The sequence below is a fragment of the Diabrotica undecimpunctata genome, chromosome 1 (genome assembly GCF_040954645.1).
Source record: "Diabrotica undecimpunctata isolate CICGRU chromosome 1, icDiaUnde3, whole genome shotgun sequence".
NCBI lineage: Eukaryota > Metazoa > Arthropoda > Insecta > Coleoptera > Chrysomelidae > Diabrotica > Diabrotica undecimpunctata.
This window is the reverse complement of record NC_092803.1, coordinates 16715388-16741662: the sequence shown is the minus strand read 5'-3', so window position 1 is coordinate 16741662 and position 26275 is coordinate 16715388. Positions and strand designations below refer to the sequence as shown.

At 33.2% G+C, this 26275-nt stretch overlaps 2 protein-coding genes across 7 annotated transcripts in view; one reads left to right on the top strand and one right to left on the bottom strand.

Annotated features, from left to right (window-relative positions):
• tutl (immunoglobulin superfamily member turtle) overlaps positions 1–26275 on the bottom strand; it is a 500395-nt gene that overhangs the window by 386884 nt on the left and 87236 nt on the right. The window lies entirely within an intron of this gene.
• LOC140432379 (uncharacterized) lies at positions 19178–19960 on the top strand. Its single transcript, XM_072520275.1, has one exon. The coding sequence runs from the start codon at positions 19178–19180 to the stop codon at positions 19958–19960; it is 783 nt and encodes a 260-aa protein (XP_072376376.1).

Here is a 26275-nt window from a genome sequence, read left to right as displayed (position 1 = left end):
GTTAAATGCCTTCCTTTTCAGGTGAATTGGGGTATTTGTTTTAAAAATGTCTCTTATCCTTCCATATGCCGCCCATCCCAACGTGATTCGTAAATCCCAAACTACTATAGCTTATAATAATTGTACATTAAATATTATTAACAAATAAATAAAGATTGTGTTTCGTTGATATGGTGCATTAATTGTCTCGTGAAATAGTCTTGTCGAATATTATTCGAGAGAAAATTATTTATCGGCAAAATTTTCTTCTGGTTTTATTCAAGTTTGTTGCGTTTTGGCAATTTTCGCTTATGAAATTTTAACAGAATCACTCGACTGACATCTCGTTATGTAACTGTCAAAATTTAATTCACGAAAATTGCCAGGCAACAAACTTTTATGCCAGTCAAAAATATTTCCGGCAAAATTTTGTCTCTTATGATATTATATACAACAATACAACTGACATTACAAGTATGAATACAAGTCTATTCTATGTTTTTCATGAAACGTTCTGTAACATTATGCGTAGATGAACAGCAACGTCTCTCTTGTCATACTGTAATCTTAAAAACGCTGAAATATACCATAATAACCTCTCTCCTATTTTACTAAGCTTATATCAAATTATCTTGCAGTGTCTACAGCACAAATTTATTACAAAAAGAACTGAATACTGGGAAAATTAAAAATGTTGTGCAACGTTTACCAATATAGAAACAATACGTGTATTTCTTATACACCCGGTACGTCCGTAATGACACCAAAATAGATAAAACTAAATATTTATTTCATATTCTTCTCACTGATTGGAATTCCTCGAGAATTCATTATTATAGCGGGATTGAAAATACCTTACGATTAGTTATAGTTGAAGAGGACTTCTCTAACAAGATTTAAAACTAATACTCTGAAGAATTGTATACCAACGACGTCCTAGGGCCAAACGCATCCGAGTGGAACTAACGAAGTGTTCCGGTTTGTGGAAACAAATTTTTAAGGAAATAGACTTGCTAGGAAAATAGTTCTTTTTGAATAATGCTATTAAAGCTTCCTTTGTGCTTGTAAATTACTGGTTTAACAAGTATTGATCAGTTTCTGAATGCATAGACATTAAAATGGGATTCAGACATACAAAACGATATAAACAGTCGACGTAGTAAGAAGTTTGTTCAAATCTTTTTGTGATTGGTGTGATTTCGTTTTGTGTTATTGTGTTAGAAACTCTATAACATATGTTAAAGCGTACCCGGGATCCGACATAAATTCGGACCACAATCCACTTATCGCCAAAATGAAACTTAGTTTAAAGAAAGTTCAAAGACCAAAAATTATGAAGTACGATATTAACCAACTGAAAAATAAAACAGTAAAGGAAAAGGTACAAAAACGCCTAAAAGAGATAACGTGGGCTCGTACAGAAAAACCAAGGGCTCGTACAGAAACAGATAACACAGATGTAGAACTAGAAAATTTGCACAAAGTAAGTCAAGAAATAACAGAGAAATACTTAAAACCTGAAAGAACAAATAAAAAGGAATGGATGACGGAGGAGATAAGAATCGCTAAAGATAATAAGAATTACTACAACAAAATAAATAACGAAATAAAAAGGGCTATTAAAATAGCAAAAGAAAATTGGTTTAGGTGTACAGGGAAATAAATTGGAAGTGTACAGAGATGGAGTCATTACAAGAAAAACATGATTCATTTAACCTCCATAAAAAGATTAAAGAATCGGCAGGCTTATATAAACACAAGAACACTGGATTCCTGACAGATAATCAGAGAAACATAGTACTGGAAATAGAGCATAAAAGGGATATTTGGATTAAATACGTGGAAAAAACTTTGGAAGATATACGAAGTAAGACTGGTATTACAACAAACACCAATTGCGAATCTGGACCACCATTTACAGTCGAAGAAGCAAAATATGCCATTAAAAGCACCAAAGATGGTAAAGCAGTAGGCCCTGATAATTTTCACTCAGAATTCTTAAAACTTATGGACTATGATGGCATAAAATGGTTGACAAATATATTTAACAATATATATGATACAGGCATAATTCCCCAAAAATGGTTAGTGTCAACTTTTATAAATCTTCCAAAAAAACCCAATACGAGAAAGTGCGAAGACTATGGAATTATAAGCCTTATGAGCCATTTACTTAAAACATTTCTAAAGGTCATTCACAAAAGAATATATACAAAATGTGAGGAAAAACTAACTACTACTACTACTAAGGATTTCCACAGTTTTCACTGTCTTCCTTCACTCAATCGTTTTCTCCAATTTTCCCTGTCATTCCAGTCTCCCTCTCGCAGGGTTCTTTTCTCCATAGCCTCGTCGATTTCATCTCTGAATGACCTTCGGGGTCTTTTTCGGGGGAAAAACTAACAAGAACACAATTCGGATTTCGTGATGCTCTGGGAACACGGGAGGCCCTTTTTGCTGTACAGGTGCTATTTCAGAGATGCAAGGATGTGAATTGTGACATATACGTATGCTTTATAGATTATCAGAAGGCATTTGACAGAGTAAAACATGACAAATTAATGACTCTAATGCAAGAAATTGGAATTGACAACAAAGATCTTAGAATTATCAGAAACATTTACTACAATCAAACGGCCAAAATCAAAATAGAAGACCAGTTAACTGATAAAATTGCAATAGAACGTGGAGTACGACAGGGCTGTATTTTGTCCCCATTGTTGTTCAATATTTATTCTGAATGGGTATTTAAGGAAGCTTTAGACGGTTGTGCGGAAGGAATACTAATAAACGGTGAATGGTTGAATAACATTAGATATGCAGATGACACTATAGTTTTTGCCGATAATCTGAATGACTTACAGATATTAACAAATCGCATAACAGGTCAGCAACAGATACGGACTAGCTCTTAACATAAAGAAAACCAAATTTATGACAATTAGTAAAAAACCAATACTAAACACTCAACTTACAATCAACCAACAGAATATCGAAAGAGTCGAGCAATATACATATCTAGGCACCAATTTAAATAACCAATGGGACCACTCAACAGAAATTAAACAGCGAATAATAAAAGCAAAAGCAGCATTCGTTAAAATGAGAACCATTTTCAACAGTCGAGACATATCATTAAAAACAAAATGCCGTCTATTGAACTGCTACATATTCACAGTTCTGCTCTACGGAATGGAAGCGTGGACTTTCGAAATGTGGTGTTATAGGCGCATCTTACGTATATCCTGGGTTGACAGAGTTACTAATGTGGATGTCCTGCGTAGAATGGGGAAAGAATGTGAAATTCTCATGACCGTCAAAACTAAAAAGTTGGAATATCTAGGACATGTAATGAGAAATCAAGAACGTTACGGCCTTCTCCAGCTAATTCTCCAAGGGAAGGTAAATGGTAAGAGAGGACCGGGAAGAAGACGCATTTCCTGGCTTCAAAATTTAAGTGGTATAACACGACTACCACTGAACTGTTCCGCGCTGCAATAAACAAAGTAAAGATAGCCGTGATGATCGCCAACATCCGGAACGGATAGGCGTTTTAGAAGAAGCAGAAGAAGAAGAAGTTATTGTGTTATTGTGTAATTTTGAAGAATAATTTTTATCGTTTTATAATTTAACATTTTAGGTAATATTTTATACAGTCCATCCAAGTACTAGATGTTTGCACAATTATGACATTAAAAAGGAAAAGACAGTTAAGATTTGATTTCACGTACAGGGCGCCTGCGCATCCGCTTATACGTATTTCGGCCTCATCAGAACGGCTTTCGCAGTCGCTCTGTTTTCAGCATTAGAACGGATTTCGAAAATTAGTTACGGATTTTAATTATGACATTATTCACTAATTTTTTTTATGTTACTTCTCTCTTGTACTCACAGAAACAAAAACGATAAATTTAAGCCGCCTGTCTATACACAACAGCATACATCAAACAAAGACAGTCATAGGACTATGGTCGGTAATTGATTCACCAACTGGAAATTTTAAGTTTCGTTTTGATAGCGTTTGTAGTGAGTATATAAAATATTTCCTTGTCATTTAAATATTTCACCCTTTTCTGTACTTTGAATATACATATTTGATTTATTAGGGTAAGAATTTATTTATTAGCTAATTACGAATAATATGATATTTATTCTAACCTCTAAATTCACATTTAGTTATTTAAATATGACTAAAAACACATCAACGGAGTGATATAAAATATTTCTTTAGGGGTTTTTATTTTTAAAGTGTGCCTGGTCAACCATTAAATTCTCAAGCAAAACATCTTGTGTTTGAAGTATTTTTAATTAGAAAAAAATGAATGACGGGCCGTTGGAGCTATTTTCGTGTGTTCACCAGGTAACACATTAAAATGTATTAAAATATATATCATTGAACAATTCTCTATTTAAGAGAGTATCTGTTGCGTTAAAAATATCACGACGAACAGTATGTACAATTATAAAAAGGAAAGAAAATAATCATCAGTAATCAGGCAAAAGTAGACCTCGTCTGAAAAACAAGACAACAGATCTATCTGAGGGATCAAAAATGGCAGTGCGAAATACAGTATACGACATGCACGCAGAAAGTAAGTACCACCTTCTTATATTTCAATATAAATAAATACGAAAGGTATCAAAAATATCTTACCCTTTGATAGGGGTCTCCAATATAATAGTCGAACTTCACTACATGCTGCTCAACGGAAAATGAATTTAGATCGATAACATATTTCTTTTTATAGAAAAATATTTACAGAGCAAAAGCCTTAATTTATTTGTGGCTCGAAAATTAAATTAACTTTATTGTGGATTCGAAATTGTCTCTTTTTTCTTACGTTCTTCTAATTTCGTACATAAGTTTAATTGTTATTTTTGTAAGTGACATTTTTGTATATGTAAATAATAAACAACACCAAACTTAGTTAAACTATAAAATATTTTCTAAAATATTATTAAAAAACAACAATTATTGACAGATCTATAAAGCATATTCTTTTAATACTTACATCATCTAACCATACCCTTGCGACCAACCCTTAACTCAAACTTGAGACACAAAAATCTCCTTACCTGGAACAAAAAAAAAGTAATTTTAATGGCGTGTTGAAAATCTATATTAAGGATGATTTTACTGGAAAGATACAACGTCGAGAAGCACTTTTTTGTCCTCATAATTTATTCAGTGTTCTCAACACCAACAGAAAACTTGCCCGGTAATTAGGAATTTTTAAAGACCACTAAAATATTTATGAGTTTCTGAAATTTTCAAATATTTGCCTCCAAAGGCAGGTACGAGAGTTAGATTCTACACTGGGAAGACTGAAAAGTTTACTTTATGGTTACTGACGTACTATATGGTAATTCGATGACAAATGACAAAATTATTGTCCAACATAAGTAATACTATAGTTTTCATGGTTCTCCTTAACAAAGCATACATTTTTTACGTATGACAAACCTGTCAAAATCGGACCAAATATTAGTGTGAAAGTATTAGTATTAGTAGAGTGAGAGCAGCTGTGTCGGGTTTTATCTTCAGATAAATTTTTCTCACGGCATATTCCAATGCTAGGTTAAAAAACAACGAGGAGAGCAGATAGATCTCCCTGTCTTAGTCCAGAGTTTACGCAGAACGTATTTGATGTTTTCCCTCCTAATATAACTTGTGCAAACCTTGAGAAGAAGAAATGACATGGATCATATTTTTTGTACTTAGCTCGTTATTCAATTCTCCACTTATACTTTTTATATATATTTTTTTAATTCGGCGGTAATTTTTGAGCTCGACCTTCCAGGATCTTAACGCCAAACATAATATACTAATACATCTATTTATAACATATGCAAACTATTTCCCTTCCTGGACACTATTATCAGTTTATTTATGTAGTTAACTCAAATAAAGCACATTCTGGAGCGAACTATGAACTATTTTATCTGGTTTTCGAAAGTTAATTCGGCATTCGTTCGAGAACGTCCTGAATTATTTAACCGGCATAGTTGGTCTGTAGAAAAAGGTAATTAAACGGGAAGGTAATAAAAGCAGCAGATAGTTGCACACCGAACACTGTTTGGCTTTTATTTGAATATTAATTAAAAAGTGGAGGTTTCAAAAAATGCTGATTTTTCCGTGACAATAATCCAAATACAGACCCAAACGTATTCGGTATTTGTACAAATATCAATGTCGGCAATAAAATGTTCTTCATTTGAATTGTAGATCATTTAGTAGTTTACATTTCATTATTGTTTCATAATTAAACCTTATGAATTGTTAATCTTGTCATTGAATGAGGAAATAGTTACTTTTTCGGTTTTTATTGACACTTCCGAAATATTTCCGATTATATTTTAATGTTTTAGTGATGCAAATTAGTTCCCACGCTATTCCAAATATTAAAAACATATTTACTCACAACCAAATTATGTGAAATAATATGTTATTTCTTATTAGTTCAAGCGAATTTAAAAAAAAAACAACATACGATGTCAAACAATATTTATTTTAAAGCAATTTTAATCAGCAATAGATACAAATTAAAGAAAACAATAAATTATTGAAATAATAATTTGAAACTATTTCTTTTAAAGTCGATATTTAATTTCAATCTAAAACAAATAATTTTTATATTATTTTTATTTATTAATGTTTTTTTTAGTAGTCATTGTTACCACCCCTAACCCTTATGCAAGCTTTAATTCGCGTGGACATGCTCCTAAACAAATTGTCAACATTTTGTTGTGGTGGGTTATTCCATTCTTCAAGGTGATATCTTCTGCTTCAAGGAAGTCTGTAGTCACTCTGCTGGTACGTGGAGGTGCATTATCATGCATAAAAATTAAATTTTCTCCCACTCCACCTCTCCAGAACTACAGGTTCTAGAACGAATTCTACACGAATTCGTCGGCGATCTGATTTTACACAAATTATGGTTTCGTCTGAAAGCAGCACATTTTGCCAATTACCAATGATCAGTTTTGGTGTTAAACACGTCAATTTAGGCGATCAATCTTATGCCGCCTGAATAACTCGGGACCTCTAACTATCTACTGCTGTATACTTCTTGGGCACGAAGACTTTTTCTTATCATTCCAACTGAAATACTTACTACTGTAGCTTACAAAACTTGTATTTGCGTTGTTTCTTTTTGACGACTTTTTCTTGGTTTATTCTTAAGCCTTCCCAATTCCTGATACCTAGCATAGGTTTTTGGCACAACGCCCTCACTCGATCAATTCGTTTCTAGTCATCATATATTTACTCTAAACAGGTTTAAATTAAAAACTTCTTAAAAAATAACTAACAAAATATAGACATTAAATGAGAAGTAAAAAGTTAAAAGAATATCTGTCACTAAAAGAAAATTTACTAACAAATTATATTTATTTATATTTTCATAATTTCATATAAAAACAATGTGAAATTTTTGCAATTATCAATTCGACTTTTGTATTAAAGTTCGATAGAAAGAATTATTAGTAAAATATTTTCATATTTTATACAGTCGCGGCGGAAGTGTCCATTTGTGTACCTAACATTTATACATAAACATAAATATTAAAATACTTAAAAATGTTAATTGTCACTAAGACAGACGTAGAGAAATAAATTTTGTGAAGTGCAGAAAACGGATACGTCGCCGATTTCTCTCCTTATTTACCCGATGGAAAAATATGACTCCTTTCATTTCATCTTTTATTAAAATAAACCTTTTAATCAATTTCCTGAATTGATACTCAAATTCACTGACTTTCTAAGTTTTTTAAGAAATCGTACAAACCTCAGAAACCATCAACTCAATTAAAAGTGGAACTCTTACTGTAATTTCATTTGGAAGTTTGCAATCTGGAGTCATAGCAATACCTGCTTTCTACCTAAGTTGTTCTTTTTTATTTTCCAATTTCCGAGATGCTGTTTGCATTTCCCTACCGATAAAAGATGATAGCTTTTTTTTAACTCAACTTTTGATTACTCATTGATTTTTGTTATAAGATTGTTTATTGAAGTTTCAGTAGTAGATTAGAGATTTTTTTGCCAAAGAAACAAAAACTTTCTTGACCTAAATTTGAGACAAAGTTAAGCAGTTTTTTGACAAGTGAATAGTTTTATGATAATATCTCAAAGGATAATATTTTGAACATTTAAGTCAAACAATAAAGAGCACTACAGAATAATAATTATTAAAGTGAATACTTCGTATCGCTCGGTATGATGTTTTTGCACGGGACCGAAATAATATTTAACGTGAAGCGTAAAATCGAGACGCGTGTATTAACCTTGTGGTATACAGTAATATACAATTACATATACATCTCTGTTCTCTACTACTCTGTTCGCTATCAGGATCTCTATGTCGGCTTTATAGTTTATCAAAAAGCTTTTGATAGAGTACGACATCTTCTTCTTCTTTGAGTGTCTCTCCTATCGGAGATTGGATATCATTAGGGCGATTATAATTTTATTTACTAATTATTCCAGAGTGTCCATTTACCCAACGAATAATAATCGAGCTACCTACGAGTAATATCATAATGTAAACCCTTTATTTCTATCTTAATATGATTTAGGTTTTTTGTGGTTTTGATAGAAGTGAGTTTGTCCACAATGCTTCTACAATCCGTCAGAATGATATAATTATCCATACCAATAGAAGCTATATATTTTAAAGCAAGTAATAAAGATGATAGTTGGGCAGTATATATTGAAGCTTCATTGGGCAATCGACATGATTCTTTGTAATCCGAATTCCAGTGATATATTGCACAACAGGTTTTATTTTGAATTTTAGAGCCGTCAGTAAAAATATATTGAAATGCAGGCCACTTATCTTTAATTGTTTTGTTGATCATACTTCTTGGAAGCTTTGAATCCATATAATATGTTTCTATTACCTTGGAGAAAAGAGTCTTCGGAGGTTGAGCATAAATTGGTGGTATTTTATTTTGATACAATTGTTCTTCAAATATTGTTAATTTCCTATAACTTTTAACGTATATGAGAATTTTTTTGTTACGCAAATATTTGTGGCTTAAGTCTAATATATTCAAGTTACGAATATTTTTTAAATAGCTGAACTTTTTTGAGATAGCTCTAGCTACAAGCTTATCTATACAAAACTGTCTGCGTAGTGTAAGAGGTGGCTCTTTAGCTTCAATTTCAATAATAGTAATAGGAGCAGATTTTAAGTAACCAATATTCGGGTCAGTTTACCAACTGGTTTTACAAAATGCTCTAAGGATATTCATGGAGTTTTCCGATTTTTTTATAATACAATGAATTTGATCCTTCCATAACAGTTTACGATCCAAATATGTGCCTAGATATTTTACACAATTTTTGATTGGAAATTCTATATTTCCTAATTTGAAGTTACCTTGAGGAGTTTGGCGTTTTTTGGAAAAAAAAACAAATTTTAGTCTTTGTCTTTGTTTTTGTGTTTGTTTTAGTCTTTGTCCAAATACTTGGAAATTGTACACAGTCAATTTGTTCAATGATGACAGAACACAAAAATCACCACAACTGGGAGACCATTTGTATGGCCCAAGTATTTTGAAAGCTGAAATTGTACACGCTATCAAACTATTAAAAAGTAACAAAACCCCAGGACCAGATGATATGTACGCAGAAACAATCAAGTTACTTAATGAAGAAAACCTAGACATTATTGTCAAGCTCTTTAACGACATTTACGATACGGGCCAGATTCCAAAAGATTGGCTTCGCTCTACATTTATCCCCCTACCAAAAACACCACGTGCGAACTTCTGCAAGGACCATTGACTAATAAGCCTAATGAGTCACTTTTTAAAACTTTTCCTGAGAATACTGCACATTAGATTATTTAAGAAATGTGAAGAGGTCAGTGGATGAAGTCAGTTTGGTTTCAAAAATGGACTTGGCACGAGAGAAGCGATCTTTAGTATGCAAACATTAATACAGAATTGTTTAGATCAAAGAAAGGATGTTTTTGTCTATTTCATCGATTATGAAAAAGCATCCGATAATGTAAAACACGAATTGATGATAAAATACTTACAAGAGTTTGGATTGGACGACAAGGATATAAGAATTATCGCCAATCTGTATTGTACGTACCAGACAGCAACAGTACGTCTTCAAAATTTCAACGAAACAGAAGATTTCTCCATTAAAAAAGGAGTAAGGCAGGGTTGTATACTGTCTCCAATGCTGTTCAATTTATACGTAGAAAAAGCCTTCGCAGAAGCGGTGGCAGTTATTAATAACATCAGGTATGCCGATGATACAGCCATAGTGGCAGATAACATCGAAGATCTTCAATGCCTTTTAAATGATCTAACTCTTGCAAGTGAAGCTCCGGGTTTGAAAATAAATATCAAGAAGACAAAAACAATGATTATAAGTAGAAATGATTACCCCAACGCAGAGATATATGTTTCTGGAGAAGAAATCGAACAGGTCAGGCAATTTAAATACTTGGGTTGTTTGATGAATTAGGGTTGGGACCCCGAGAATGAAATAAAGAGCAGAGTTGAACAAGCCAGAAATGCTTTTTTGAGGCTTCGTAAGTTTCTGACTGATCGCAAATTGGACTTCAACCTCGGATACAAGATGCTTAAGTGTTACGTGTGGCCTGTTCTCTTGTATGGAATGGAAGCATGGACTTTAAAGGCCAGTTCCATTAACAAATTTGAAGTGTTTGAAATGTGGTGCATGCGTCGAATGCTTAGAATATCATGGACGGGCAGGGTCAGAAATGAGGAAGTACTCAGAAGAGCGGGCTTACAGGATAGGGAACTTTTTAGTTATTTAAAAAGTAAGAAGACTGCATACTTGAGACACTTATTACGAGGAGAAAGATATACTTTTCAGCAACTGATACTCGAAGGGAAGATAGAGGGTAGGAGAGGTCTGGGACGTAAAAAAATGTAATGGCTGCGCAATATTCGACAATGGACAGAAATCCACAGCTATGAAATGCTTCGCAATGCTGCTAAAAACAGAATTATTTAATCCTGACTATTTAACATCTCACCTGACAAGACGATGTACGGTGGACGCCTACGCAGAAATGCACGGCACCTTAAGAAGAAGAAGTCTTTGTAGTTGATATTGATAAGCCTAGAGAATGGTAATAATTTTTTATACAATCTAGTGTAAATTCGGGTTGACGCCTACAAATGTCTAGGATAGCATGGGAGGTATACAACACAACATCATCTGCAAACAGTAATATATTAGAGTGTGGAGGTACTATCTGTTTTAGATCTATATTGTACAATGAAAAGAGAAGTGGACTTAAAATAGTACCATGTGGTATACCTATATTCGTTAGCCTTGGCGCTAAAATTTATTTCTTTCTCATTTATTTTTAAGTAAGTCCATCTATTCTTGTACAAGGATATAACGAAATTTGAAATTTTAACTGACATTCCAAGATATAACAATTTCTTATATCTTTAATTTAAAAGCATCCGTTATATTAGATTCTAAAATTTTCAGGTATTCTAGTACTGAAAGGTATTCTTACTTTAAGTTGGTAGAATACACCATTTTCTAGAAAAACTGATTTGAAAATGTTTCGTTTTTTCGTCATAAAAGTTAAATTAATAGATACTTTAATTAATTTTATAAATTATCTTTTGTTTCAATAAATGCAGCACAAAATTTGTAAACAAGTTTTGGAAAATAAGCAAAAAATCAAATTGAAACAAAATTTTATTTAAAGGGTTTTAAAAACAAAGCGTTTATTACGATGGAACGAAACTACCACAACAGAACAAGTATCAAAAGTAGATAGTTACAAAAGATGCTCTATGTGATGACCATTAGATTCTTGCATAAATTTGCCTTTTTGCTTAGAGAACGCCGAATTCCTGCAAAAATTCCAAAGTTATTTCTAAATTAGTTGCAGGCATCTTGTATCCTTGGCCAGAGTTGTGGACGATTTTGTATCGGAACGGAATAAACAAATGCTTTTATGTATCCCCAAACGCAATAATCGCAAGAATTAAAATTCGGTGACCTTGTTGGCCAAGCAACTGGACCGCCTCTTCCAATTCACTAATATTCGTAGTTATTATCGAAAAAGTCTCGTACATTCCTGCTAAAGTAGGCCTGACAGCCGTCATGTAGAAACCATAAGTTTTGCCAAATATTTAAAGGCACATCATTTAATAAATCAGGTAAAACATTTCGCAGGAAATGTAAGTAATCAGCACCATTTAAACGAGCAGGCAATTCCACAGGCCCAATAGTTAACTACCCTTATCCAAACGTTTATGCTAAACCTATGCTGATGCTTAAATTCTTGAACAACGTGGGGATTTTCACCAACATAAGAATTATATTGTGCATTATGCACATTAAAAATTCCATTTTTTGTGAATGTAGCTATGTCGAAAATAAAATGTACCTGAAAAAAATTGTCATTTTGATTTTTCTGATTTTGTAACCATCTAGCGAATTCTTCACGAGCAGGAAAATCTCCTTGTGGCAGTACTTGTACCTTTGTAAAATGAAAAGGATATAAATTTTCGTTGTTTAAGATATTTCCTTTTATAGATAATTAGCGAAGACCAAAGTGGATTTACGCCTGGTAACAATTAATAGAAAAAAGAATAGCGGTTGGTACCGAAGTACATCTAGCCTTCATCGACCTAGAAAAAGCGTATGATACAGTTCCAAGACTTAAATTGTGGCAAGCTTTACAACTCGGCATTAGTCCATACCTTTTAAGAATAATTACAAAAGTATACAGGGATAACACTACTTACCTAAAAATTGGAAATAGACTATCAGAGCCAATAAAAGTAACTAAAGGACTAAGACAAGGATGCAGTATGTCACCATTACTGTTTAATTTATATATTGAGGCAGCCCTCCAAAATTGGAAAAACCACTGCCAGGGAATGGGAATCCCCATAGGAAATGACATACTGTTTTCCCTGAACTTTGCGGATGACCAAGTCGTCCTAGCTCAAGATTCTTATGATCTAGAATTTATGATAAAGCGTCTATACAGAGAATATGTAAAATGGGGGTTACAAGTCAGTATGAAGAAAACAGAATATTTAGTTATCAATTCAGATGCAAGGTTTAAAGTGTTGATAGTCGAGGACGTGGAAATCAAACAAGTGGAAAAATTTAAATATTTAGGTGCACTCATTGATAAGAACGGCTTGGGAGAAACCGAAATTAAATACCGAATAAATCAGGGACGTAAAATTGTAGGATGTCTGAACTCCTTATGGTGGGATCGCAACATTTCCAAAAGGAACAAAAAAAGAATAGGGCAAACCATGGTTGAATCTGTTCTTTGTTATGGCTCTGAAGTATAGATAATTAATGCAGACCTTAAGAGAAGATTGTTGGCAGTTGAAATGGATTATTTGAGAAGTGCTAGAACATCAAGGATGGAAAGGAAGACCAACGAATCTATAAGAAATAACATGACTGCTACAGAAACGGTCATTAACAGAATATAAAGAAGAGGTTTAAAATGGTTTGGACACCTATGGAGAATGCCTGACGAACGTTGGCACCAAAAACTTCACAGATGGAAGCCCCCTGGAAGAAGAAAAAGAGGTAGACCTCGACGCTCATGGAATGAAGGAATTAGAAGAGCTATGAAATCGAGAGGTTTGAAGGAGGAGCATGCCTTGGACCCGGAGGATTGGCGGAGGAGAACGGGAATACGGCGATAGCCGTCTCCAAAATGTATTATATTTACAAGTTGGATCCTGTAATATATATATATATATATATATATATATATATATATATATATATATATATATATAAGATATTTCCTACGTAAGATTTTAAAATTGTGGGATACATGGCAGATAGTCCTTAAACGCTAATTTCTGGATTTTCCTCATCTTTCATTAAAATAACATCCTCATGTGCTGCGGATACATAATCATGTCGTCCTCTTTCATTATTTTTTGAGACCACTGAACTTGTTTCTCTTAATCGTTAATGAAGAGCTGTAAATATTAAGTGAGTAGGATCACGATTGGGAAATTTTTCAGGGTATCTACGTTGTGCTTCTCGATCGTTACACCTCACTTTAGCCATAAACTAAAGCTTATCAGCGTATTCCTCATTAATAAAACCATTTTTGTTGAATTGAAATTGTTATATTTGAATGCCACAAAGTAAAAAACTAAAAAAAAAACATAAACTTCGCGAACTGACCACAATTTGACACCTGAAAATTTAAAAATCTAGTATCACGAATGCATAAAAGATAAAGCTAAAAAATTATGCGTTAAAATAACCATCGACCTACCCAAAACGGATGCCTAGGATCGGTACTAGAAATAAGCAATTTATGAAATCGCTTTAACTCTGGAGTATAAATAATCGTACCAGTTTTCATTTTTGTAAATAGAAGCGTTCTGGAGGAATTTAAAAAAATCTAATTACCATTAAGGCGCCATCTTCAAAGAGCTCTAGCTCCCTTAGGAAGCATTTTCGGACTAGGTGAATTGGGTTAATTTGTCTTAAAATTATCTGAGGAATCTACGGTCTTCGTTTGTCAGGAGAGTTTCTGAACACCCTTTATAGTCCTTTGGACTACCGTTACTAAAACCGTGGTTATCTTTATATCCATGCACTTTTTTTTACTTTTCAAACGAATGACTAAAGTTAGATTCACCGAAGAGGAGAAATTTCTTGCTTTTTTTTAATCCATTATAATGATAATCAAAATGAAGTAATTAAACATAAACACAAGAAAATAATGATTATCTTAATGACGAATAAATTCTATATAACAGTTAACAAATTTTGAAAATTACTAAAATAATTAAACAAACTTTTTAAAGAAAATAATTAAGATTTAATTATTTTCTTTAAAAATAATTAATTTAAGATTTTTACATTTTAAAGAACTTAAATGTGTTTTGTTATTATAAAAAACATTAAAAATTCAGTAATAAGCAGATATAAAATTTCATTAGTCACATTATAGTAATAAAGCGCTATAAGAAGTATGGCTGTCGGCACTCCCCAAGCGCCACGCCCCTTTTTTGTTTTAAAATTATGTATGTGTTTCTAATACATAAACACCTTCAAAATCACTACATTTATCGCTTAACCTATAAACATGGTATGTAGCTTATTTTAAATGCCTGCTTTTTCGACGTTAATCTACATTACTCAATACATACCAGTCTGACATAATTTAGAAACATGAAATGCCAAATGTCATATGTCAAAATTATTTCAATCGGTCTGCTGCTCGGAAAAAGTGGTGGTATTATATACTGATTTTCAGTCTACTCTTGCATATGATAATAAATATCGGCGAAAATTACATTTTGCAGCTGTATGAACCGGCCTTTCGTACGACCGAAACCAAAAAAAAGTTATTTTTTCGAGACTACAACGTATTGCTTGTCAAATTTAACGTGATACTTGGCCGATTTGAAATTAGGCTCCATCCACGATGCGCATTCGACCACAACACAATTCGTCCTTATTATTTCTTGGCTCTTCGAAGTGCAAGGTACTTGTATAGTCTTCGACAAAGTTTTTTTTATTTTACTTATGTTTAAAGTTACTGTGTGTTGAAGAAATATTGTATTATAATGATTTGACTTTTTAAATAATTATTGTTAAGTATTTAACAATAATTAAACAGAGAGAAGCGATGCAAAATCCGCATGTTAAAGATTTTAAAAAAGTTTAAGAGCGTGCTTCCTTAGCAACGGGAGTAAGTTTAGCCACTATAAAACGGATCTCTCGTGAAATAAAAAATACAGAAGAAGGTGCTTCTACATCATTTTCGACGCCTAACAAAAGAATGAGATCTTCCCCAAAATCCAACTTGGGCGATTTTGACAAAGGTTTACTTCGGCGTATAATAATAAATTATTACGTCACGGAAAAACGAGTTCCTTCATTGCGACATATAACAAAAAAAATTAATGAAGACAATATTTATACAGGGTCGCATGAAACTTTGAGAAAAGTGATGAGAGATATGGGATTTCGATGGAAGAAAGCTAAGAATAACAGGAAAATCCTAATGGAAAACCCAATATACAAGTGCTCCGGAGGAAGTTTCTCAGAAATATTAAACAATATAGGGAAGAAAATCGGCCCATAATTTACATGGATGAAACTTATATTCATTCCTCTCATACCCATGACAGATACTGGGGAGACAATACCACCGAAGGTTTGCACAAGCCAGTGTCCAAAGGGCAAAGGCTGATTATTGTTTACGCCGGCGGCCAAATGGGGTTCTTAAAAAACGCATGTTTGACATTTAAATCTGGTACGAAGTCTGGAGATGAACTATAATAATTATAAAAAATGGATTCATGAAAAACTTATTCCTAATATACCAGCCCGTAAGTGTATTGGTTATAGACAATGCATCATACCACAATGTCCAAGTGCAAAAATGTTCCATTATGAGGTGTAGAAAAGACGAAATGAAGGAATGGTTAACACACATATCTCTGTAGGAGCTGGGTTGTACGCTTGTGTGTGTGTGTTTTTATTTAAAATAAAAATTATTCTTAGGCTATTTTCTTGTGGCATAATATTGTAATTTACTATTTTTATTGGGAATAAGCCACAATTTTAGTTTAAAATAAGTTTATTTTGAAGTTTCGAGTTCCACTTTGGAAATCGTTAACTCAAAATACGAAATACCAATAAATTAAACAAATTTTGTTTTTCTTACTTAAAATATATAAATATTTCTACAAAATCTCCTTACAAAAATAAAATATTCACTAAAGTTAATAAAGTTATACAGTTTAGTACCTAAATACCGGATGTTGACAGCCATCCCAACGGGGCTGGTATTATTTTACTGTAAAGAAATAAACAGATTAAAATATTTATGACTTACTAAAATTTAGACCTACTGTTCTTTTATTTTTATACAGTTTACTGTAACGCAAATGTAAAGCTTTCATCTCTGCCAATATTCCTTTTATAAAATTACAGAACGAGACATTTATAGAAGTGTTCGAAAAAACTGCCGCTTCAACACGACTGAATGGTCAATATTAATGAGTCAAATAAAATATAATTATTAGAAGAATTTTTTTACCAAGTAACAAAAACAAAATATTTTGTATTTTGAGAAAAATTTCCGAAGGAAAACTTAAAACGTCAAAATAACATATCATAGAAGTTCCATTAATAAATAAGGTCACTCTCTGTAAACTTGTAGCATAGAGTGTACCAACGAGGCGAAGAGACCGAGCGCATTATGTCTCTCTTTTCCTCCGAATGCGTTCTCACTTAATTTTCTACGCAAGTGGACAAATTTGTCAAGTATCACCTTAAATTTGACAAGCTGTACTTTTTGTTTTTTCCGCCTTACGACGGTCCTAGCGTTAATGTCATTGAAGTATGGCATTTAGAAATAAGAATGGACCGTCGGAGTGATGACGTAGATTTAATTGACATCTGTCAGTTTCACTTTCCAAACAAACCTTGTTTAGTATGGATAATTTGTATTTTTCGTTATTTTTTCATTTTTTTTACAGAATCTTTTCGTTTTTGGCAATATCTAAGTATACTATGAGTTACTACAACAATTTTACAATGTTGTGTAAATAATAAGGCATGTTGTTTTATAAAAATAACAATAAAATGCATGTATCAAGAAAGTAAGGTTAGAATGTCTTTAATTTAAACTTTTAAAATATATTTCATAGAAACAGAACACTGAATTATGATGGTATTATCGTAAAAAACGCTATACTTTCATCTTTTCATTTCAACTTTTGTTTGGAAAGTAATAATAACAATATGACAGCTGTGACGTCACACTCCGACTGTCCATTCCGTCTAAGTCTCGATGTCTAGTTGCCATATATAAGAAACATTTTTTTATTAATTAGTGTATAGGTATTTTGTGATGTTGTTTGATCCCAGTTAATTAATTTCCCAGTAAGGGTACAGGAAATGATGTAAAAGTAGAATTACACCAATATATAATCAGTAATTCAGAATTCCTTTTAGTTTGGTAGCCATATAAATGTAGATTTCTGTTTTGTATTAAATAACCTCACAAAAGTATCCAGATTTTCGTCATCTGGTATCTGCTCTGGACCACTAGATTTATTGGTTTTTATCGATCTTTTCCATTTCTTTTTGTTACTCCAGTAAGTTCTTTGGGTTTTTTATGCAAACTATAAGAAATTTCGTCACATTTATAAGTAAATGTACTCTTATTTTTGTTTTTGTTATATTTCGTAACTAATATGTTATCGTTCATTATCCTAAAACCTTCAATATTTTTTCTCTTATATTGTTTTTCTAAGAACTTTTCTACTTAGCTCCTTAACCGCTGTTTTAAAAATTTGTCACTCATGTCGCAAATTCTTGAAATTATGTATTTTAATATTTTTCTACATTGTCATTGATGTCTTGTTTCAGTTGTTCTGCGTTTTCTTTACGATTTAACTTGTCTGTATTTAGTTTTTCATGTTTTGTTTTTTTGCAGGTTTTTTCTAGTAAAGTAAGAATCTAGGGTATGTATATGTGATCAGAAAATATACTCTTTGATCAGAATCTGACATTTACCTTTGCAGATTTTTGCGTTAAAATCTCCAATGATGACCGTTGTTTCTAGATTTTGTGATTTTGAGTTCCGTGTAAGAGTCTTATAGAGTCCATCCGCTAGATCTTTACACAAGTATGACATTATTCACGAATAATTTTTTATATTACGTCTATTTTCTACTCACAGAAACTAAATCGACGAACTTAAGCCGCCTGTCCATACACACAGCATACATCGAATAAAGGCAGCCACAGGATGATAATCATTGATGGGATTGTTAGTCCTTAGACGAAGTGTCTGTGAGCAAACACTTTTATTTCTGATTACTGCGGTTTAAATATTTATTTACGGTATAGGTTATTGGACAAGCTGTAGGTTTCCAAAAATTCAAATGTCACGTTCAGAAATGTATACTCAGTTTTCAAAATCCAATAAATGAGAAGTGTAGTGTCATATCAGTAGGTTATGATTACGGTCACGGGGCTCTAGGCACAATGTATGGAGACTCTTTGTCAGTTGTCACTACTTGTCAAGATCATTGTTAGAACATGGGTTTTGGGACATTGTTGATTCTTGGAGACTTTGTTAAAAAGTATGTTTAAATAAATGTATTAAACCCAATGAAATATTATTACTTGGCGCAGTCTAGTGGAAATTAAACAAAAATCATGGAAGCAAGGTTACCAAATCCATTATCATTTGAAGGCAATGTGGCCGAAAATTTTAAACGATTTAAGCAAAGTTTTGAAATATATCTGATGCCATCAGGAAAAAGTGGTAAAAGTGATGAAGTTAAGGTAGCAATTTTACTCAATTTAATTGGAGAAGAAGGCATTGAGATTTATAACAGTTTGGAATTAACAGAGGTCCAACAAGGAAAGCTAGCAGATGTATTGGAAGCATTTGAGTCTTATGTTACCCCTAGAAAAAACGTGGTTTATGAAAGATATTTGTTTTATAAGCGCATTCAAGAAGAAGGAGAGCCTTTTGACCACTTTTTAACAGATTTAAAAAATAAAGTAAGAAATTGTGAGTTTGGTGTTGAAGCATTTTCAATGGTCAGAGATAGAATAGTATTAGGCACCAATAGTAAGGATGCACAACAAAGCATGTTAAAAACAATTAATTTAGATCTGACTAAAGCTATTGAAATATGTAAAATGCATGAAGTATCCCAAGCTCAAATAAAAGAAGTTCAGAACAGCTTAGAGAAGGTGAAAATTGAATCAATTGGAAGTAAAGTCAAGCAGGGGCATAATTCAGTCCAAACAGTCAGGGGTGCAAGTTCTTCTAGAGGTGAATTTAACTGCAGAAACTGTGGGAGTGTCCATGGACCAAGGAGGTGTCCAGCATATGGAAAAAAGTGTAGAAAGTGTGGTAAATATGGGCATTTTGATAAAGTGTGTTATCATGGTAGGTTAGTAAGAGAGGTACAAGTGGAAGAAAGTTAAAATAATGAAGTAGATGATTTCATGATTTCATCAATCACTGTTAATGAAATTAAGAATAAAAATAATAAAGACTGGATGGAAAATTTAAAAATTAATAACATTGATATACCCTTTAAAATAGATACAGGGGCACAGGTTAACATTTTACCCAAGGTTTTTGTTGAAAAAGTTTGCAAAATTAATGAATTAAAAGAAACTAAGGTCATACTTGAGACATATGGTGGTTTTAAGATCATTCCTTTGGGTATAATAAAACTTGTCTGTAAATATAAAAATATTGATCATTTATTAGATTTTGTTGTTGTAAAGGAAAGATCAACACCTATCTTGGGTTTATGTTCTACCATAGAGCTTGATTTAATTAATAAAATTGATAACATAACACTGCATTCTAAAGAAAAATTTGTAGAAATGAATAAGGATGTTTTTTCAGGTTTAGGTAAATTTCAGAAAAAATGTAGTTTAAAGCTTAAAGAAAATGCAGTGCCAGTGGCTAGGCCACCTCGTAGAGTCCCACTTACAATCAAGCCTAAACTTAATAATCAACTAATTGATCTTGAAAAGCGAGGAATCATAGCAAAGGTTGATGGTCCTACGCAGTGGCTTAGTAACCTGGTAATTGTTGAGAAAACTGATAAATCATTACGTATCTGCCTAGATCCTCGTGACCTGAACAAGGCATTGGAACGGGAATTTTGTATAATACCTACTGTTGATGAGATTCGTTCAATGTTACAGGGTAAGTCATTTTTTACAGTTCTAGATTTTAAGGAGGGTTTTTACCAAGTAGAACTGGATGAGCAATCCAGTAATTTATGTGCTTTTGGCACTATATTTGGCACATATAAATTTTGCCGCCTGCCATTTGGTCTTAACATAGCACCTGAATACTTCCAGAAATTAAATTCTGAAAATTTTGCAGATATTCCAGGTTGTATAGTCTACTTCGATGATCTATTAATTTGTGGTGAGTCAATAGAAGAGCATAATAATACACTGAATAAGGTGTTAGATAGGGCTAGAGAACTAAATGTGAAATTTAACCCAAACAAAATACAATATTGCGTTGAAAGTGTTAGATACTTGGGTCATATCTTTGATAAAGATGGGATGAGAGCTGACAACAAAAAAGTAGAAGCGATAAGAAGATTGAAGGATCCAGAAAATAAAAAGGAATTACAACAAATTTTGGGAATGGTAAATTATTTAAGGGCATTCATTCCAAACTTGTCAGAGATTTCCACGCCCTTAAGAGAACTATTAAAAAAAAGTAATGCATGGGTATGGACATATAGACATTCTGATGCACTAAATAAAATAAAAGAAGTAATGATGTCAAGTAGTGTGCTTGCCAATTTCAATGAGAAGTTACCAACCGTGATACAGACTGACAGTAGTAGTAATGGCTTGGGGTGCTGTCTCTTACAGAATAACAGACCGGTAGCATTTGCATCTAGGGTCCTAACGAAAGCAGAGTCAAATATGAGTCAAATTGAAAAGGAGTTCTTGGCAATCCTTTATGCATGCAATAAATTTCACAATTTTATCTACGGAAGGAAAGTGCAAATTGATTCTGACCATAAGCCTTTGGAGGCATTAATGCATAAAGGCATTGCGGACATAATGTCGCCGAGATTACAAAGGATTAGGGTAAGATTATCTAAATATGACATAGAGGTAAAATTTAAGCCAGGCAAGTTCATGCATGTGGCAGATTTATTATCGAGGAATTTTATAAAAGATGAAGTGGATGATGATAAATTTATTACAGAAATAGTTCATACTATTGACATGACTGATGAGAAGAGAGAACAATTTAGGACTGAAGTGGATGCTGATGAGGATCTGAAACTAGTAAAGAAATATTGTATACAAGGGTGGCCCAAAACTTTGTCAAGAGTAAGCGATTCAATTAGGTATTATTATTATATAAGAAATGAACTATATTTACTTGACGGACTAATATTTTACAAAGACAGAGTTATAGTCCCAAAAATATTGAGAGAGAGCATGCTAAGATTATTGCATTCAAGTCATTTTGGCATTCAGAAAACCCAACAGAGAGCAAGACAGATATTACATTGGCCACAAATGAACAAAAGTATAGAAGACTGGGTAAGAAATTGTGGCAAGTGTGAGATATTTAAAAGTCACAATGCTAAAGAACCACTATTACTTAGAGAGTTGCCTCAAGCACCTTTTGAAAAGGTAGCAAGTGATATATTAGATTATGGTGGACAGTCATATCTAGTTCTGATCGATTATTTTTCTAAATGGCTCGATATAGTGAAAATTAATTCAAAAACTTCTCAGGTGGTCATCAAGGAGTTAAAGAAAATTTTTTCAACACACGGAATACCCTATGAAGTCATATCAGATAACATGCCTTATAATTCGTGGCATTGTCAGCAATTTGCTAAAGACTGGGATTTTCGGTTTGTAACGTCCAGTCCCCGCTATCCACGGTCTAATGGGCAGGCAGAACGAGCCGTTCAAATTGCAAAAAACATGCTTAGAAAGTGTGACGACTTAGATATGGCGCTCCTGGAGTATCGAAATACTCCAATAAATGGAACAGATAAAACACCGGCCCAATTAGTGACTAACAGGGTTCTTAGATCGAAGCTACCATCAAATAAAAAGCACAAAGACGTTAATCTAAAGGAAGAGTGGGAGAAACTAGAGGCAAAAAGAAACGAATATAAAAATTATTATGATAGAAACACCAAGGTAAGAAGAGAAATAGTGCCAGGAGAGAATGTAGGTGTCAGAGAGGGTAGAGAATGGAGACCAGGTAAAATTATGGAAAAAATAGATGAGGCACCCAGATCTTATTTAGTGCAGAAAGAAAATGGGGAAGTGGTCAGGCGAAACAGTTATCACTTGAGGCCTTCCCTAGTTAAAGCGGAAATTAAGAAGAATACTGATTTCGCACATAATGATAGATCATTAAACTCCTCATCTGGGAATCAGAGTTGTGGAGTAGAGGAACCTTCAACCTCCCAGATGAATGCTGAAAATAGAACTAGTGCTAGAATCAAAAGGCCTCCAGTGCGTTTTAAGGACTATCAAATGTAAGGGGAAAGATGTCATATCAGTAGGTTATGATTACGGTCACGGGGCTCTAGGCACAATGTATGGAGACTCTTTGTCAGTTGTCACTACTTGTCAAGATCATTGTTAGAACATGGGTTTTGGGACATTGTTGATTCTTGGAGACTTTGTTAAAAAGTATGTTTAAATAAATGTATTAAACCCAATGAAATATTATTACTTGTAGAAACGTTCATGGTAATATTAGCCATTTTCTAATTCTTGTAACCGACGACATAAGTTTGGCTCGCATGTTTTTGCCTGTTTCTTATCTACGTGTTTCCTATAATACAAAAGAGGACAATGACCAAATATCGATCGGATCTACTGTATCTCATCTTTCTCCTTATCAGCAGTTGTTATAAAAATTTGTATTAAATTTGTGTCCCATGTGTCATTATTAATTTCATCAATATAGTTCTTTAAAACATCAAAATGATGCCGTCACTAACTTTGTTATATTAACGCTAAGTATAATCGTCGACAGAAAGTATGTAAAACATAAACAGTCAGATTTGATCATAAATGCACTCCCCGTACATATTTCAGTCATACTTTCTGGCACCATTCACTACTTTCGAACCACTCCAAACATCCACCCTCGTTTAATTTTGTTCGCCTAGGTATTACTTGAAGAACTTGTCTTCCCAAATTAAATTATGCATCTCTGGAGCATTTGAAAATAGTGAGTCCTTCGGCGTTGAGTAGGTCAGCGTTGGTGGATGATGCAAATACCATAAAAATAGACTACGTGGGAATAATTTATGTAAATAAAGTTCAACCTTCGTTGATTGGACTTTATTGGAGCTGTTGTTTTACGGAAAAAATGGAAAATACTATCCCGCCTTCCGAAATGATGAATAATTAATGTTTTAAGTGAAATAACGAAATGTATTGACCTAGACATTAAATAAATGCGGTAATTTTAATGCCACAACTTAGTTTTATGATTTAGTTTTAGAAAATATAATAAAAACCAATTGATTAGAAACGAAAAGAAGAAAATAATTTTCGCCATAAACAAAATAAAATAAATAAAGAAACAATTGGAGTATTTAAACACCAGGACAGTGAGATAAAAAAGTGCAGGTTGAAAATAAACATTAAAATAATAAAATATATTATTATGGACAGGAAACAATACGAATAAGAAGAAGAAGAAAACTTAATAGACTAAAATAGGGATAAATGTCAAAGATTTGAATAAATTAAAGTCTAAAACTAGTATAAATTTCATAAAATTTTAAAAATAATGAGCGATAAGAAGAAAAGAAATCTGAAGATAGGTAATTCCCTATCAAATTTACAATATCAACAAACGATATCCCTATTTGGTCCGCCATCTTTCAAAACAAGTGCTGCCGCCTGTAGTCGATTGAGAACACGAATAGATGGGCTTGCCAGTTGATATGTTTAAAATAAGATGTGGTAATAACTTCATTAGTAAGGCTGTACCCTCTTTAATGACAGAGTGGAGGTTACACAAGGAAAGGCACTAGGCTCGGGCTCATCAAACAAAAAGACAAAAGAGGGAATGTAAAGGTAGTGGGGGCAAAAATATTGTTAGAGAAGGAAGTGCCATCTTGAGAGGCCAAATTAAACAAGGGAAGAGAGTCTTTCCTTGTTTAAGAAATCAAATTTAGTTGGGTTATGTTATTATTTGTCCCAACTGTCACATGAAATCTTATTTATATTGAAGTTTTTTAACAATTGTTTCACATTTTAGACTGTTATCGTTAATATTTAATTAAAATTTTCTCGTCTAAGACACATTATGAAAACCAATTTATAGCTACTGTTAATAAGTGTCGGAAAATTTAAATTTGAAAGACAAAGAATTAGTTAGTGGAGTACTGAAGATAAAGAGAAGGGAAGTAATTGGGCACCACCAATTTTTAAGGAACAGGGAAACCTACGATATATAAAATAAGAACGAAAAAGGTAAGGTACGGTTAGGATAATCACGCGAGAATAAAATAAACCGTGAGAGAAAAGTTATTATGGTTACGCGGTACATACTTAATATTTCGCCACATACAGCGAAGTCTTCTACAGCTGGCGCCGCTTCTCGCATCCTAATTTCCATCGTTTTCTGTCGAAGCAATCTTCAGTTGTTAGATCTCTGGCGGTCATTACATCGTCGACATCGTCTCTCCAGGATCGTCTTGGTCTACCTCGTTTTCTTCTAGTTGGCGGAGTCCATTCTTCTATTTTTTTTGGCCATCTATTTTCAGGCAATCTCTGAAGGTGTCCATACCAGTTAAGTCTTTTGGCTTCGATTGTGTCTATTATGTCTAGATCGATTTCCATTTCTCTCCGAATATCTTCGTTTCTCACCCTATCAAGTCTAGTGAGCTGGCAACATTGTCTCCAGTAGTTCATTTCCATGGCCTTAATTTTTGATTTGTTTCTTTGGTTTATTTCACAGAGTTCGGCGCCGTACAGCCCAATACTTTCTATTATTGTTTTATAAATTCTTCTTTTATTTTCTTTTGTTATTTTTTTATTCCATAATAGTCCGTGTAGCTGTCTGGTGGCTGATCTTGCTTGGCCAATCCTGGAGTGTATTTCTTCGATACTTCCTGCTTTTGATGTTATTTGGACTCCCAAGTATTTAAAATTGTCTTTTGGTTTTATAGTTCCCATTTCGATTTGTAGGCTTTCTGGTTTTTCTCCTACAACTAAATACTCAGTTTTTTGTATATTAATTGTAAGATTGTAAGATATGAATTGTAAGATTTGGTATACTCATCTTCCAGTTTTCTAAGCATGTAGCCTACATCACTCTCGTCTTCAGCTAGAATGGCTTGGTCGTCAGCGAAGTGTATCGTGTACAATCTATCATCTCCGATTGGGATGCCCATATTCCAGCACTTTCTTCTCCACACTGAGAGTGCCTCATTTAGATATATTTTGAAGAGTGTAGGTGCTATGCAACAGCCTTGCTTTAGGCCCTTACTAATAGTAATTTCTCTAGTTAATCTATTTCCAGTTTTAATGTTTGCCGTCATATTTTTGTAGAGCTGTTGTACTGCTTGTATATTTTTTTTGCTTATTCCTTGTTTTTCCATTGCTACCCAAAGCATTGAAAGTGGTACACTATCGTATGCCTTTGTCAGATCTATAAAGACTATATGAGTTGAAAGGTTGTGGGCTAATCTTTTCTCGATAACTTGCTTTAGAGAGAATATACTGTCCATACAGGATATGCCTGCACGAAAG